The 18,661-nt window shown below is 44.2% G+C and overlaps 1 protein-coding gene across 1 annotated transcript in view; it reads right to left on the minus strand.

Moving 5' to 3' along the window:
* The window catches only part of LOC127009513 (hemicentin-1-like), a 216,806-nt gene that overhangs the window by 64,115 nt on the left and 134,030 nt on the right, over positions 1-18,661 (minus strand). Inside the window, exons 3-4 of the mRNA XM_050882629.1 lie at positions 10,875-11,080; positions 7,243-7,371 (exon numbers count right to left, since the gene is read on the minus strand). Coding sequence (XP_050738586.1) covers positions 7,243-7,371; positions 10,875-11,080 — 335 coding nt within the window. The remainder of the gene's footprint in view (positions 1-7,242; positions 7,372-10,874; positions 11,081-18,661) is intronic.

The raw sequence follows: 18,661 nt of genomic DNA on the forward strand, positions 1-18,661 counted from the left end.
GACAACTTATTTTTTGTATTCATATTTTTTCTCTGACTGACTGCGTTATTTTTACTGCACGTGTTTCCCCGTCCGTGCCGGAAACGTTGCGGCGCGTGTCAGCGTGTCAAGGGCCGGGCGTGAAGCTCTTCGTTGTGTGTGTTGCTAGGCGCGGTGGGCGGCGGATGTATGGAGGTGCCGGCCGGGGAGCAGACGAGGCGCGCGCTCCACTCAGTCACCTGGCTGTGTGCGGCTTTCACATAGCTTGCCTGCGCTTGTTTACTGGTGAACCTGCCTGTCACCCGACCGTACCACAGATGGCGATGATGAAGATGATGATGATGAGGGAAAAATGGAAATGACATGAAGATAATGATGATGATACTACTACTACTACTACTACTACTACTACTGCTACTACTACTAATACTACTACTACTAATAATAATACGAAGCAATAAGGAAGATGAAGCATGGCCTTAACCATCACAAATTCACAACAATCAATATAGGGCCATTTCACTATCAAGTAATCGTTCATAATTGTAGCCTTTGGCAGAGTAATTAAGTGGCAGAGTTTTACAAGCAGTCGCCATGCAAGCCGCGGCAATCAATACCCGTCAATCCGATCGCGAGGCTTAACCCACGCCCTCCACTGACCGGACCGGGCAGCCATTGAAGAAACTGGTGCTGGGTGCGAGAGATTGTGCTCGCTAATCAGCCTCAAGTGATTGCTTTCATTGACTAACAAAGAGGCAGGTGTTTCCAGTAATTAGTGAGCGGCTGATGTCGTTATCACCACTATACAACAACAACTACTACTACTACTACTATTACTATTACTACTACTACTACTACTACTACTACTACTATTACTATTACTATTATTACTACTACTACTACTACTACTATTGCTACTACTTTATTCTCCGTCTCAGCCTATGGCACCGGTAGGCTTTCTTGTAGGGGCCAGATGCCCGTTATGGCGCTGGCTAGTGTTTATAGTGGCGCCATCATGCTTGAATCATGCTGCCCCCCCAGAGCTAATCTTTGATCCCCTCTTTTTAGAGAGAGAGTCTAAGAGTCTGGCTTGACAGGTGGTCTTCAGCATGTGGGTAGTCTTAGGCCACTTGGCGGCGACTGAAAAATCCCATTTTGTGGAGGCAGGCGGGACTCCAACCCGCGTCCTTCTGCGGAGCTGGCACGCCAACCACTCAGCCACTGCCTCCCCAAACTACTACTAATTTTACTAAGACTACTAATACTTCTACTACTACTACAAATGAAAGCGGGAGGTAGTGGGGTAGGCGAGTGCAATGTGTCCGGCCATATATATAGTGCAATGGAGCTACACAGTGCAGTGGTTAGAATACTCGGCTCACAATCAAAGGGTGTCGGGTTCGCTTCCTGTGTGTGGTGGAGACGGATGGGCTGCCTCCTTGATTACTGGCCGCCTTTACTCCGTCCACCCAGCAGTGAGTGGGTCCCGGGTGTTGGACAAGGGCTCTGTCCTGCACTCCGGGGTGTGAGCGATTCGGTGCTCCGTGGTGCAAGGGTTAGAGAAATCACGGGATCGTTTCCCGAACGGAGGTGAGACGGATGGACAGTCATCTTATACCAGTGCCTCTGTCTATCCACCAGTATATGGGTACCAGGATCCAGTCAGTGGTTGTGGCCCTCCTCCTGGGTGATGGTAAGCTGACGCTAATGGTGAATAACAAAAAGGTGAAAACAAAAGGCATTCAGATTCGGGAGTTACAAGCTTGACTTATTTTTATACGATACAGTTGAGTGAATACACTATGGAATGACTTTGTTAAATCGACTATTTCTCCACGAGACTGTGCAGGACAAAGTCTTGAATCCTTCAGTCGCGTGTGTCCATGTCTTAGCTGAGATGCATCTACAATAACCCTTCTGATCACCGGGTCGTATCTGTAATAAGAGACAATCCTGTGTGAAAGAGGCCAACGGGGCACCCTAAAGCTCGTAGTTTGAGCAACTCCCTGCATGGATCCCTTGGGAGGCATTTATGATGGGAAAGGGGCCTGCTTGAAGCCTTGCTCAGGAGGATTCCCAGGAGTGACTTCAAGTGGTGGGTGATGCAACAGCCTCCTGGTGTTTGTGTTACGCCCCGTTGTGAAATTACCCAGTACATGAAAAAAAAATAATAGATAACCTTTTTTTTTACTGTGACGTTGAATCATTTCCAAATACCTTCGCTCATTTTTCCAGGGATATTTTTCCTGACATACCTGATAATTATAAGCCCCTGGGCTATAATCTATTTTCAGTTCATCCCCAAAAATGAGTACGGCAAGAGCGTCACAGCGGCGATAATTAAGTGAATTCCTTCCTTTTCCTGAAACTTCACACCGTGGCAACTTTGTACCAGTGTTGTAATTTTTTTCAGGTATTTTTAAACTTCAAAACTCGTGCTTGCAATTCAGGATTTTAGTGTAATAAAATCAAACTGGTTTCTAAAGCCATTGAGCGGCGGCTATGTTTCAGCAACAAGCTCTTTCTGGTCATGATAACTAAGTATGATAATCGGCAGCCGCTATTAGTCGATAGTTGGACAGAGGTCTTTCCCAACGTTCTCTACCTCCTTGTAAATTTCTTTCTTCTTATACAAACAAAGGCTGGAATTTTATTACCTGTTTATCTGTCGACCCAGGCTGACACGATTTATGAGGTGTCACTATGCTAATATGTTTACCCATTTCCTATTAGTTCTACGCAAATGACGTTGAAAATACTATTTATTTCATACTTGTTATCGCCAGTATGCATTTTTAATCACTTTCCGTTCCCTAATCCACGATGCACCTTCATATATCGCCAGCTCATACGCAGTCTCTCACCATTTCTCTTTGTTGACTCACTTCTTTGCCTTTTCTATCGATCTTTTTGAGGCGCCAGTTAGATTCTGAACAGCGTGTGAGGCTGGGCAGGATACACGAGCTATACATCTTTGGCTGGTAACGCAACACATCAGCTTCAGCGGAGTCTGGGAAGCTGAGGGACGGGATCTTCAGCACCGAAGCCTCCCGGGATAATTGCTCCTGTCAGTTATGTTAATCACGGCGGATGGTTTATGGCGGGGTGGCACGATTAAAATTACCGAAGATTTAGTGCCAGCAATTATCAGTCCCGACACAGCAATCAGCTATGCCCGTTGACATTTCCCCCTCCCCCCCCCACCGCTGTGCATAACGGGCAGATGGAGCCGTCACTTTGGGATCTTTTGTGACCTTTACTTAAGGATGATGTGTAATTGCCCTCTCTTACCAAAAGATAATAACCACTCTTCAACTCCCCCGTCTTTTACTCACACAACAGTATTTCGGTGTCTCATGTCTTATACTGTCACAAAATATTTCTATCATCAACTGTTTTGCTCTGACTTCCAGCCACTGAGACGTTAAGCCCTTTCAGTATACTTAGTTTTGTCCTTCCCATTCTTTCCAAATGGTCATGCCACCTCATTCCCCCTAACGCTCACTGACTCATAAAAAATAGTAGTATACCAAATTGCCCCAACAGTGGACGGAGTCTGACGCTACTGTTACCATAGCTTGCTTACAATGTACGTTCATTTTAGGGAGTTAGAGGAGAATCAGCCAGTAAAAATAGAATAAAAGTTGTGTGTCGACAAATCCACTGTTGGAGTGTGGTGTGGTAAAGAGTTTGCTACAAAACAATCGTAATGTAAATATTATCATAACGTTATTCAAGTGATGAAGATATGAATCCCAGCCTATTGTAAGATAATCTGTGGGATTTAGATTCTGACGCGAATAATTAAAACGTTTGGCTTCTGTATTTTCTCGGCTGCAATGTGTGTAATTTCAATTTGTGTTGAAAATGCAGAGGTGAGAGGTGTGGAAGCTTTGAATATTTTAGATGTCCTAGTGAACAAAATTATATTTCACCCAGTACAGTTTAACAATTATATTTCAGGAGCAGTAAGTAGCGGGCTTGTTCTTCATTATTGTTTTCTTTTTTTTCACGCCCTTGAACTGTCTCCTTTTCTGTAAACAAAAAAAAAAAATATGCACCAGCCGAGATATTCTTTACACGGAAATAGAGAAAGGCCAACGGCTGAGCAACACATAATAACATTGCAATCACGCTGATCCAACTACCTTGCGCGCGAGAATATGCCGGTAAAGAGTGACACAGAAGTAAAGGCGTCTTGACACGACCCTCATGAAAAATCAAAGTCGGGGAAGGAAGAAATGCATTAGATGATTAGAGAAAGGCTGGCCCACCGCATCCTCTATTAACGGGATGGAACTGCAAACATTCTGGTAAGTTATAACCTTGTTTAGTTAGACATCAAGGGGATGGGCTTTATTTAGTTAGGATTAACTTTTGTAGGTTAATCACTTTATGTAACTTTCGAGTTTTCATTTAATTTCTACACGTATCACATTACTACTACTACTACTACTACTACTACTGCTGTTACTACTACTACCACTACTGCAACTGCTACTACTAACGTCAAATGAATGTATTAAAGAAACAATAACATGTGAACGAGACAACGGGGGCTTTCAGAGAGCCATCACTGCCTTCGGGAAGAAAGTCTTTCGCTATCTTGGCCTGAGGGCGGAACACTAATCGTATTTTATTACCTCAGGTCTCTCTCTCTCTCTCTCTCTCTCTCTCTCTCTCTCTCTCTCTCTCTCTCTCTCTCTCTCTCTCTCTCTCTCATATATATCAATTTTACCTTCGTCATTTATGCATCACCTCGTTATACCATCCTCGTTCCCTTTCTCCCTCTCTCCCCCGCCTCCCTCCCTCTCCTTCAGTGTCTTTACAAATTTAAACTTCAAAGGGAGAGAGACATGAAAGGCGAGGAGGTATAGGCGTGGAGGAGGAGGAGGGAAGAGGGAAAGGTGTGGGTAGAAGGAAGCTGAATTTAAAGGTAAGGGAGGAGGTGAGTAATGAAGCCGTTGGTATTGTTGAGGATGCAGAGAAATGAATCGAGAGTTATCGCATATTTAGGGTTACTTTGGAGGAGAGAGCAAGGTGAGGGAGAGTTGGAGGAAGTGCGGAGGATGGAGTGTGTAAGAAAACCGTGGAAGGATAAAGCGAAGACAGATATTCAGGAAGGCATTGAGATATTAATGGAGTCTTCTCTCCCTCTCTTTCTCTGCCATTTGAGGTCTTGGAATCTTTGACATTGTTTCAGATCTCCTATTTTATTTTAACAACAAAGGAGACAGCTCAAGGGCACAAAAAAAGGAAACAATAATAAAAAAAAAGCCCGCTACTCGCTGCTCCGAAAAAAAAAATCAAAAGAGGTGGCCGAAAGAGAGGTCAATTTCAGGAGGAGATTATACCTCGGAAGCTTGATTATACCTCGACATTTGATTTTCTTGTCGTTCTTTCAGCTTGATTCTAGCCTCCTACTATTTTATTTATCTATTTATCTATGCTATTTATGCTACTTAATTCCCTTTATTTCTCGTTTTCATCCAACTTGCAAACGCTTTCTAATCAGATTTTACAGTTGCTTTGACTTAAGTTCACTAGGTCACTGCTTTTTTTCTGTGTCTGTTTATTCAATCTTACAAGCACACACAACCTCTTCAACTACAGTACTGATATCACCATGTTCTCTTCTGCCTTGATGTCTCGGGATTCTTCTATCGGTAGTTGCCTCTGAATCTACGTGTTAAAAGGACAACCCATTCTTGGTCTTTGAAATGTTCCAGCTTACAACATCTTTTAGTCCGTCTTTCTGAAATGTTTGCAAAGCCTCACTGATACCATAACTGTGCGGTAACTTGAGCCATGAAACTGATGGTAAGATTTTCACGTCACCCAATAACGTTTCAGCGTTTGTACTCATCCGATTGAAGATAGACGACGTACTACAAAATTTAAGTAAGCAATGAAAAAAGAAGAAGCCAACGAAGCCCTATTTTTTTCTTTTTTTGGGGGGATGTTGCATTCTCTACCAGTCATGCAATCGTTGGTGTTTCAGTGTTTGTGCTTATCCGATTTAAGATAGACAAATTACTACAACATTTAAGTAAGCAATAAAAAAAAAAAAGCTAACGAAGCCCTAATCTTTTTTTTTGTGTTGCATTCTCTGCCAGTCATGCAATCGTTGGTGTTTCAGTGTTTGCGCTTATCCGATGTAAGATAGACAAGGTACTACAAAATTTAAGTAAACAATGATAAAAAAAAAGCTAACGAAGCCTTAATCTTTTTTCTTTTTGGGGGGCTGCGAGGTTTTCTGAGCTTACTCCTGTTGCATTCTCTACCAGTCATACAATCATTGGCAACGCTCCTCCGTGTATTTTCTAATAAACCTCTATCGTATACGTATATCGTGCCATATTTATATTTGCTATTATAAGATATCACGGGACTGAAGAAGATATTAATGTGTACGAGTTGAATTGCGAAACCACTGTCTTAGCCTTAGCCTTACGCAGGAGATAATTACCTCTGAGACTGACTCCTTTCTTGCGCCCCTCAGCTAATTCTGTCGAGAGGAGCGTCATCTCCTCTTTGTGCTGAAGATGAATATTTTATACAACTGCTACTGTTTAATGCATAAGGGCGGGACTGCACCGGGAAAGATCACACACACACACACACACACACACACACACACACACACACACACACACACATATAGATAGAATTTTTGAGAACATACCATAAAAGTTATCTTAACACACACTCACACTCACACACACACACACACACACACACACACACTCACACTCGCGCACACTCCCCCTCCCACCTCCCCCCCCCCACACCCCCACACCCACACACACATATCGCTCGCTAGCAGAGCTTTGTAGCAGTTTCCCAGGCGCGTTTACTAAATATCTTACAATCAAGATGTTTTGGTTCAATTCCCGGGCGGAATAAACACAGGTGGACAGTCTCCTTTCATCCGAGCCGCTGTCCACTCATCAGAGAATGGGGCCGCGGCCATCAGTCGGGGATTATGTCCGTTCCCCGCGGTAGTGATCAAGCACCGCCAAAGGAGAGTAACTCAATGGTGAAAGATCAAGGTTTTCAGGCCTGGGACACACGACCTTGTATCTCAGTCCAGGATGATACAAGTAAGGGAAATTACAGTATGTGAATTGCACACACACGAACAATAGAAGATAGATAGATAGATAGATAGACAGATGGAGAGAGAGAGAGAGAGAGAGAGAGAGAGAGAGAGAGAGAGAGAGAGAGAGAGAGAGAGAGAGAGAGAGAGAGAGAGAAACTTACCTCCTTGTGCCACGCAGGTCAGCACCAGCAGGTCACCCTCGTGGTAAGGTCCCACCACGCTGCTCACCTCCCTGCCGCCGCCGCCTCCGTTGGCCCCACCCATCAGCACACGCACGCTCTCTGGCGGCACTGAAGGGGAAGGAAGGATGCATCAGAATGACAACTGAGGGGCACAAAAGGAAACACAGTCACCTATGATATACTTTTCCCCACTCTATGACGTAACAATATCAAGCGTTGTCAATTGTCACCCCTTTAGTTCATTCGTTGGGGTTACTTGTGGAACTGTTTGACTAGATTTGATGTTTACGATATCACAGCACCTCCCTATGTACAGTAAGTATGTCTCCTGCATGATTGACACTTAGGAAGGTATATATGGCGATTCATTACTCGAAGTGGTCCTTGCGCTTGGAAACTTCGATATGTTGTGTGTTTACGTACTGGAATAAACTCTCACCATTGAAATCTTTGAGCGTCAGTGGGCGAACACTAATCTCGGCAGAGCTTATGACACGGAAAATAGTTCAGTGATTCGGAACAAGCATCAGTACACTCATCAGTACAGGGGGTCGCGGATTAGAATAGTCGCTCAGTCCTTTGATTGGGAAAAGCTTGCCCGTTACTCATATTACTTCTGCTTCAATGTGAATAGTCATGCTAATATATTTAATCAAGTGAAAGTGTTTATAGATCCGTTTACCACTGCTGACCGCTGGACGAGAATCCGTGCGTGTGTTCGGCCTCAAAGGCTTCGGGCACGGTTCGGAGTCCCTCCCGCTCCCCGCTGTGCCGCGCCAGCATCAAGACCTGCAGTGAATCAGGGATGAGAGTGAGCGACAGTGACCGACATTGCATCAGAGGAAAATGTTTTTACACTGATCGACTATTTATCCTTGGGCGAGTGTCGTGTGTGTTCCGAGGCTCAGGAAGGGTTTGAAGTGCCTCTTAACTTGCGTCAGCCACATACCAACATCATTGACAAGGGCAGTTTGGGTGTGTTAGGGCTGGTCAGTCTCTCATATTAGAGCGTTACACAAAGAGAGGACCAAACCAATGTAGAAACTGGACTCTCATGCCATAAACACTTCTTTTTACGGATTTAACGCCATTGATCTGCTAAGCCGCTTGCGTCAACAGGGATAAACGCTGTGATGTGGTGAGCAGCTTACGTCAACAGGTGTACTTCGGAGGTTACCTGTCTGTGTCTGTGAGCGGCTTCCCGTCCCTTCCACCCCACTGGCAAGACGTCTCCGCCTCCACCACTAAGTCAAGCTTGCCATAGTGTCCCAGTTCCCTCAAGGACAAAGTAAGTGCATGTTGGCAAGGTTTTAGTCTGGGAGGGTATTCTAAAATGTGTTGAATCCATCTTGTGCACATAAACCATTTTCCAGACGCATACTGTTTCACGTAATAGTGTATTTGCAAAAGCAATTGACCTGTCAGCTTTGTTGATAGCATACTTCATGGATACATATTTTACCCATTAATATAAGTAATTTAATAATAGTCGTGGAAAATACCGGTGTGTCCATTGTAACTACAGTTTTCTAATATGACTTAAGTGAGCATAAAGATTCGCGTGTTTGCACATGAATTTACTTTTTTTTAATCGAGGTAACACTCTTTGATCATCTATATTCTCCTTCGTTGTAGTTAGTGTAGGCCCATAACTTTTTTTTTTACAGCTACGTAAAGAAACAGCTCAAGGGCAACAAAAAAAGGAGTAAAAAAAAAAGCCCGCTAATCGCTGTTCCCACAAAGACAAAAGTAATGAGCGGCCAAAAGAGGATCCGAACACATAAGGAATAGTATCAGAGGCGACCAAGCATCTATACATTACTAGTTTCAATGTTTAGTTAATTTATACCTTTCAAGCTCGCCACACAATATGGAGTTTCACATTTTGATCTTTACTTATCATGACGACACCCTTACATTACATAATAAACTCCATGAAAATATTGCAAAGCGAAAGTCCGTTGCAAATCACTGTTTTTTCACTTTTATTTTCTTGGGTGAGGTTTTGCGCTTCGCCACCGCCGGAAGGGTGTTAGGGAGAGGCAGGGAGAGGAGGAACACCATGGCCAGTGATTGGAGCGCGAGGGGAAGGGGCGGAAGGGACGCTGAGAGGCGGCTGGAAGGGTAGGCGTCGGCGGCCCAGGCAGTGTTTTCATTAATCACGGTTAACTGTTTTGGGGGAGACACCTGCCGAGCCGCCCTCCCCTGTGCAGACAGCCGCCGTGTAGCGCCCACTGACCCCTGTCAATCCCAAGCCCCGTGTGTGTGTGTGTGTGTGTGTGTGTGTGTGTGTGTGTGTGTCCTAGCCTGTTGGTATTTTGTTACAGGATTGAATCAAGCGCGTATGTCCCGTGTTTTATTACATTATATCATAAAACTCAATAGATTCATGTATACTCTGTGTGTAATTCACCACCACGGTCTGATCACGTGTTGGACGCGTAATCGCCAGCAGGTACCCTCCCGAAATGAGCAAGTGCTCTTTAAAGTCGATCTCTGGGTACTGCCAGGACCTCACACACCACACACCCCATCCCCCTTGCTCAAGGGGGGACAGTAACCACTCCTAGTCAACGGAAATAATCCGGCCTGAGCGGGCTTGAACCGCCGCCCCGTCAGGCCGTGAAGCCTGGCAGCGCAGCGCTCTAACCAGTTGCGCCAGGGAGTGGTGTGCGTGTGTGTGTGTGTGTGTGTGTGTGTGTGTGTGTGTGTGTGTGTGTGTGTGTGTGTGATGGAGGGAGGAAGGGAGGTGATGAAGGTGGAGAGAAGAAAGGAAGGAAGGAAGGGTGGCAGGGACGAAGGAAGGGAAGGAGAGAGGGAGGGAGGGAGGAAGGGAGATGATCGAGGTAACAGGACGCGGGAAGTAGGAGGGGGAATGATGAATGTGTGAGGAGAAGGGAGAGAGAGAGGGAGGGTGGTAGAGAGGGAAGGCTTCGAGAGGAAGGAGAGCAAGATGATTGAGAATATTGGGCATGATAGATGAATGGGTAGTAGTTAGATAGATGGATAGGCAGGCAGGGGACACTTGGGCGAAGGGAGCGTTCACCCCCGTACCCCCTGTACACACACACACACACACACACACACACACACACACACACACACACACACACACACACACACACACACATTGAATCATCCATTATTTCTCTACTGCAGGACAGATGTCATTCCCAATACTCTGCCCCTATGTCTGATGATAGTGTACTTCATCTTGCACCGGCAGAAGCTCTAATTCCAGCTCTCCTGGTTCACTCTCGCCCTCAATTTCTTTTACTGCTTCTCTGTTGCCATTCCTTTGGTTATCCATCTATTATTATTTATATGCATGCTATGACTTGCCTCAGTTAATTTTCCTATCCTAAATCGTCATTGCAATACGTTCAACATTTGTCTAATTCTTAATCTACGTTACTATCTCTGTCTCTTCATATTACTATCATATTCTCTTTGCGCACTTCTTAGCCTGATCTATAGAATCTACGTAAAGATAACACTATATAATGAGCTCACGAAAGATCTCGAGTCTATATTATTTGCGATGTGCCAAGTTTCTGAACCGTACGTTAGGACACACAAACACAATCACACATTCAGACAACACCACTTACCCACTACGGTGAGATTGACTCGGGTGGTCTTGGTGGGCTGCAGCTTGAAGTCCACCCGGCACTTGTAAAGGCCCGAGTCTGCGAGGTGGAGGCGGGACACGCGGAGTAGCGCTGGCGACGACTCGACTTCCAGGTTGGCCCGCGATCCCAGCTCCGGGTCAACCCAGTGCCTCTCTCTCCCTCGCCTCAACCACCTCTCGTCCAGCCTGGGTAGGAAGAGGAAATAAAAGGACGTTAGTGGCGTGATTTTACCTCTCCCGGTCTTCCTCTTCAATGTACTTTACTTTCTTTCTCATATTTTTTTCGTAGACATAATTAGGATATTGGTTTTCTTTTGTCCTTTTTTTTATCTCTCTCTCCATCTTTAGGTTGTATGTACTTCTCTTCCTTCTCTCCCTTCTCTCAAATTTGTTACATCTTCCCCTTGTCTTTTTTCCCCTACTATTCAATACGCTCAACCTTTTTCCCCGTACTGTTTTTCATATATATAATTGAGATTCTGATTTCCTTTTGCCATTTTTCCTCTCTCTCCCTCTTTAGAGTGTATGTACTTTTTCTACTTTTCTTCCTCCACTTCCCCCTTCTCTAAAATCCATGTTACCATCTCCTCCTCCCCTGCTCCTTCCCTTCCACGAATTATACAGTTTTTCTCTTCTCCTCCTCCTTCTCTGCTATCACGATATACCCTCCTCTCTCCACTCCTCCACCTCCTTCTCCGTCTCCATGGTCTGCCTCCTCTCGCCTTCCTCCTCCTCCTCCTCCTCCTCCTCCTCCTCCTCCTGCTCTTTCCTCTACGCACCCTTCTTTATACTTTATCTTTTGTTTCCCGTTTACCTTTCACTTTTCTACCTCCTCCTCCTCATCTTCTTCCTCTTCATCCTAATTCACTACCTCTTCCTCTTTCTCCTCCAACTCGAGTTCTCCATCTTTCACGACCGTCTTTTTTTTCTCTACTCTGTCCTCTTTTTCTTTTGCCACCGCGTCCTCCTACTTGTCCCCTCCTCCTACTCCTCCTCCTCCACTTCCTTATCCTCCGGTCGTGTCCTGTCAAGTTCTGGCTGACGTGTTTCCAGGCTGCCAATTCGGCTTGTGTTATGTGTTGAGTTTTGGCACCAACATCCCCTTCACCACCACTCATAAGATCTCCCCTTTACGACCACCCTTACTAACACCACCCCCATCATCAGCATCCGTTAAGATCCCCCCCCCATCCCCCACTATCACTACAACCCCCCTCACCCCCACTATCACGACCACCCCTTGCTACCACCACCCCCATCACCAGCATCCGTAAGATCCCCCCACATCCCCCACGACCACTACAACCTCCCTCACCCCCACTATTCTATCCAAACCCCTTCCAGTATATCCATCATCACCTCGACTACCACCACCATTTGTCCCTCAACGTATATGCTCCTACAGTACCTCAACCATCAACATTACCACCATTCCTATATTATTATAACCACCGCCCCTGCATCCACTACTTATAAATTTACCAACACCACCAACACTACCACTACTACTACTATTACTTCTATGACCACCACAACTATCACCATTTCCATCATCTATATTTATTACTACTACTACTACTGCTACTACTACTACTACTACTACTACTACGACTACTACTCTTGCTACCCATCCCTACTATACTGCCAATGAGAGCAGAATTATAGATAGATGGATAGATAGACAGATAGTTAGATAGACAGAGGCACATACACAAACACACACATAAACAGACACAGAGAAACACACACACACACACACACACACACACACACACACACACACACACACAGACACACACACACGCACACAGGATAAAAAAGAAGTCTCGCCCCTCGGTCATTCGGTTCAACCCTGTCTCGTGCCAGCTCCTCCAACACTAATTCACGGTCGCCTGAACAGAGAGGAGGAGGAGGAGGAGGAGGAGGGGAAAGGGGGTAATGACTGGAGCGAGGAAAGAAGAGGAATGACAGAAATATCAGAGAGAGAGAGAGAGAGAGAGAGAGAGAGAGAGAGAGAGAGAGAGAGAGAGAGAGAGAGAGAGAGAGAGAGAGAGAGAGAGAGAGAGAGAGAGAGAGAGAGAGAGAGAGAGAGAGAGAGAGAGAGAGAGAGAGAGAGAGAGAGAGAGAGAGAGAGAGAGAGAGAGAGAGAGAGAGGAGAGGAGGAGAAGAGTAAAGAGCCGGTGGAGACGAAGGAGAAGGACGAGGAGGAGGAAAAGGCGGAGAAAAAATAACTGGAGGTAGTGCTTCAAGGCTCCGTTCGAGGGTGTAAGAAAGCAATAAGAGAGAGCGAGAGGGAAAGAGAGAGCAAAACCAAGACCAAGACCAAGAGGAAGGGAGAAACAGACAGACAGACACAGAAACAGAAACAGCGACAGGGACAGCAGGAGAAAGAGACAGCTACAGAGAGACAAAGAGAGAGTGAGACGGAAAGGTGAAATAGGAAGGGAAAGTTTAGCTGGTTGAAGAGAGAGAGAGAAAGAGGGAGAGGCGGAGGAGAAGGTTTGTGCTGTTAAAGTGAAGAGTTTGAGTGACTGCAGGCGAAGGGAACGAATGGGGGAAGGAAGGGGAAGAGAGGAAAGGGGAGTCGGGGGAAGGGGGTGCAGAGAGGGAAAGAAAAGAAAGACTAGAGGGAGTTTGGGGCGGTTAAGAGAAAGAGTTAGAGGGAAGAAAAGTGGTCGCTGGAAGGGTAAAGGTAAGAAATTTAGTGCGTGAAGGGAGAAGAAAGAGCGAGCGAGTGAGGAGGAGGAGGAGCGGGAACTGTTTGGGAGATAAGTTAGTGTGACGGATTTGGTTGGGGTGAGTTCCTACGAGCCTATTAGTGTTTCGTTTTGTTTTTATTCGTGTTTTGTCCCTTAGTTTTAGTTTATCATCATTATTACTTTATTTTTTGTTCAATCACTGTCTCTTCTTTATCTTCTCAAGCATATAAGGAGTTTAGTTTGTTTCTTAAGCATACGAGGAATTAAGTTGTTTTCTATTAGTGCATTTTACACATTTAATCACTATATATCATTATTATTATTATATTTTTTGTTCAATCAGTGTCTTCTTTATCTTCTCAAGCATATAAGGAATTTAATTTATTTCTTAGGCATACGAGGAATTAAGTTGATCTCTATTAGTGCATTTTACACATTTAATCACTACCTATCATTATTATTATTTTATTTTTTGTTCAATCACTGTCTCTTCTGTATCTTCTCAAGCATATAAGCAATTTAGTTTATTTCTTAGCCATACGAGGAATTAAGTTGATTTCTATTAGTGCATTTTATACATTCAATCACTATCATTATTATTATTTTATTTTTTGTTCAATCACTGTCTCTTCTTTATCTTCTCAAGCATATAAGGAATTTAGTTTATTTCTTAGGCATACGAGGAATTAAGTTGATTTCTATTAGTGCATTTTTTTCATTCAATCACTATCTAATATCTCTTTTTTTTCCTATATCGAGAGAAAGAAATATCGAATGGGGAAAAAAATATAGGTACTGTTTTTGTACTCGTCTCATATCCCAGTAAATGTCATCAGTTGTCTGTTATTTATACGAACCTCAATTCAAAGTTTGGTCCCAGCATTTCATTAATTGGATGTTATTGGCGGACAGACCAACAGACAGACGGACTCACTGACAGACAGGCATGTTCATTTTAGTTTTTTCTCTGTTGTTTGTCTCCTCTCCTCTCTCTTAACTCTTTTTGTACTACTTTCATTCTTTTTCCTCCTCGCCGTCGTTCTCGTCATTTTTTTTCTCTTTCCCTCCCCCCTCTTCCTCCTCCTATTGTATTTCTTTTTCTTTTTTCCTTCTACACTTAATTGTATTCCTCTCTTTTCTCTTTATTATGTTTCCAGTCTTTATTTTCCTCCTCCTTCTCGCTGTCGTTTTTAGTCCTCCTCCTCCTCTTCTTTCTCCCTGTTCTCCTCCTCCTATTTTACCTTGTCCTCCTCCCCCTCACTTTTCTCCTCTCCTCTCACCTAACTCTTTTTGTACTTCTTTCATTCTTTTTCCTCCTCGCCATCGTTTTGATCTTCCTCCCCTTCCTCTTCTTCCTCCTCCTCCTGTTTCTTTTTTCTTCCTTTGTCCTCTTTCCCTTCATTTTACATCTCTCCTTTCTCTTTCCTATTTTTGTATTCTTTATTTTCCTTCTCCTCGTCATTCTCGCTTTAGTCTTCCTCCTCCGTCGCCTCCTTCTTCTTCTCCTCCTTCTCCTCCTCCTCCTCCTCCCCCTTCGTATTATCCTCCATATTGTCCTCTTCATTCCCTCTACATTTTCCTCCATTAATATTCCCTGTTTGCTTTTTCCTCTTTTATCACTGTGTGTCTTCTGTTCCCATAACTTTCTGCCTCTCTCTCTCTCTCTCTCTCTCTCTCTCTCTCTCTCTCTCTCTCTCTCTCTCTCTCTCTCTCTCTCTCTCTCTCTCTCTCTCTCTCTCTCTCTCTCTCTCTCTCTCTCTCTCTCTCTCTCTCTCTCTCTCTCTCTCTCTCTCTCTCTCTCTGTATTTTCAAGAAGTGACTGACTAAAGAGATGATTTTTTTTTACAGTAAAGGAAGCCGCTCAAACGCAAAAAAAAGGGTCCGCTAAGTACTGATCCTGGAGAAGTAAATAACGAAAAAGGGAAAAGGTGAATAAAAATGAGATGTTTGAGGTTTATTAAGATATTTCGTGGGATTTTCTTATCATGGCGAATCGTTCCTTATTTGTTTATTAGCTTGATCAGAGTTTATAGCCAGATATCACTCCTATGCTTTATGTACAGAGATGGAAATATACATGTGATTATAGTGTGATGATTCAGTCCTCTCTTCTGGTTGCTGTATCGTCACTAGCAAAAAAATAAATATAAAAAAACAAATATCCATTCTCAAAGTGCAAAATGTTGTCTCCTAGAAAGGGCTAATGCGAATATCTCAGAATTCAGTAAATATTTCCACTGTTTTCTCATTCAGTGAAGGAGAAATATGATACCAGGAAATCACCGTGTGTGTGTGTGTGTGTGTGTGTGTGTGTGTGTGTGTGTGTGTGTGTGTGTGCGTGTGTGTGTGCGTGTGTGTGTATATTATCATTATTTTTACAACTATTTTTTCACAATCATTTTCATTCCTACAACTATCATCATCAACATCATCACCATCACCATCATTATCATATTCAGCACACAACGCTAAGGAAAAATGCCGCAGCGAATTCTTCCTTATTTAATATTTTTCCTCGCGGGATTGCGTTGGCGAGGTGTTTATCTCCGCGGCCTTGGCTCGGCGACGGTGGAGGACGAGGAGGAGGAAGAGGAAGGAAGGAAGGTGGAGGGTGAAGAGGAGGAGGAGGAAGCAGGGTGAGGAGGCAGGAAGAGAAAGGAAGAGGGTGAGTGAGCAGCAGGGGAGGATGGTAAGGGGGTGAGGAGGAGGAGGAAGAGGCAGGGCGGAGAGTTAAGAGGAGGAGGAAGAGGAAGGAAGGAGGTGAGGTTGGGCTAAGGAGGAAGAGGAAGATTAAGAGGAGGAGGATGGAGGAAGGTTGGGAGGGGGTACAGAGGAAGAAGAGGAGGTAGAAGGAGGCAGACGAGGCATGAGGTATGGAAGAGGAAGAGGAGGAGAAGGAGGAAAAGGGATGAAGTAAAGATGGAGGAAGACCAAGGAAAAAGGGAAGGAAGGAAGGAAGAAGACCAGGAGAGGGCGAATCGAGGAGGAGAAGGAGGAAGAGGAGGAGGAAGAAGAGAAAAATAGGAATGAGTAAGATTTAGCGAGACTAGAGAGGATGAAAGATAAATGGGATGTTAGCTGACTCTGTAAAGAAGAATGAGAAAAATATATAGTTTGGTTGGACGTCTGACAGCCAGGTGGTTAAGGTAAAGCTTGTGGCATACGCTATAGCTGCGCGTGGCCTCGGTGCTCATCTCCGTCGCATTTGCCCCTGAGACTGTTTTGGGTAGGTGGCCGGGGAGTGTTGACACCAGCCTCTAATTATGACACGGGTTGCAAATGGAAGCGGCAAAAGACTGGCTGTAATTGGTCACGTGTCATGCCATTTCCCTTCTCCGTGCGTCATTTGTTATTTATATCCTCACTGTTACCCATCCTCAACCCTGTGTTTGTCTGTGTAACTGCTTGTTTGTCTGTCCATCTGTCTATCTGTTTGGACTTCCTGGTGAAGGGTAGGCTGATTGTAATTGGTCATCCGTCATGTCATTTAACTTCCCTGCGCCTCATTTCATAGTTATCCAAATTATGCCTTTATTTGTCCCGGTGTTTGTCTGTCATTTGTGTTTTGGTCTATCTGCCTCATGTATCTCAAAAACTATCGTCTATTTGTCTGTCTCTCTGTGATTCATGGCGGTGGAAAGTCAGGTTGCAATTGTTAAGTCGCTATGTTGGTTTCCTTTTCTCTGCTTCTCTTCTTTTCATCTATGCTCTCATTCTCACCCTTTTTGTCACTTTTTTTTATCCTTTTATCTGTCTGCTTCTCTGTCTGTCCACTCAATCTCCATAATCGAGTGCTGTATACCCACCAAATTAGCATGAACGCATCTTCGGGGGATTATCTAAAAAAAAAAGATGCATTACCTTTTGAGAATACTTCGAAAAAAAAGGAGTGAATGCGATGAACGAAAATAAGAATGGTGTTGATCTTTCAGTCGTCGTCACCAATAAATATATAAACACGTATTGGCAGAGAGAGAGAGAGAGAGAGAGAGAGAGAGAGAGAGAGAGAGAGAGAGAGAGAGAGAGAGAGAGAGAGAGAGAGAGAGAGAGAGAGAGAGAGAGAGAGAGAGAGAGAGAGAGAGAGAGAGAGAGAGAGAGAGAGAGAGAGAGAGATCCCGCAGCCCGCTGTCAGATTGCCTAATTAAGGAGCTTCCGGCATCCACTTTTACGGGAGGGTAATTAAACTCGTTCTTTCTCAATGCAAAATCATAATTTCCTGATCGCAGTCCTTGGATGATTTAAGGAAATGAAAACGGAAAATCTGACCCACATCTGCTTGCCTGAATGACCTGCTCGTCGACACCTTCCAACAATCATGTCCTTGCCCTCGCCCTCGTATTTGAGTCTCGCTGCTGCTGCTCATGTAAATTATTTTTAAGGGGGGGGGCGACTGTTCTGGGTCAGGCGCGGCGTACTCCTGCAGGTCCATCATTTCATATGCGTGCGTGCCCATGCAAAACTTATTACCCTTACAAGTTTAATACACCCATGCGAGGCTTATAAAAAAAAAAAAAAAAAATAATAATGGCTCAAAGATATAAAAAAATGAGCCAAAATGTAAATATGAAAAGTAATTAAAACAGTGAAGAACTCGCAGGAATATGCTCCCTCCACTGTTAATATATAAAAAAGAAAACCAGTTAAATTATGAGAGTCAGAGGGTATAAAACCATAACTTTAAATGTTTGTCACCGCAACGCACCAATGACATACACTAATTTTTGCACCAAAGGAGACATTTCAGAGGCAACAAAGATATATTAAAAAAAAGTCTGCCGTAACGCTGCTCCTGCATAAAGAGGACAGGAAGAGACTCCAAAAACTGGTCACAATCGGCTGGGAAGGTCTTGATGCAACAACAACAAAAAACAACAACAACAAAATCAACATCAGTAACATCAACAACAACAGCAACCCCCAGAAAACACCACCACCAAACCGTAGGAAATACAGAAAAAATGAGGCTGTTGCGAAGTCTATCAATGAAAGGAATGAGAAAATGAAGATACTGATCAATTCTTGCATTATGAGTTTGGACAGCACAGGGGTGAGCAAGAATAGAAACTCG

Source organism: Eriocheir sinensis, chromosome 41 (assembly GCF_024679095.1).
Source record: "Eriocheir sinensis breed Jianghai 21 chromosome 41, ASM2467909v1, whole genome shotgun sequence".
Classification (NCBI taxonomy): domain Eukaryota; kingdom Metazoa; phylum Arthropoda; class Malacostraca; order Decapoda; family Varunidae; genus Eriocheir; species Eriocheir sinensis.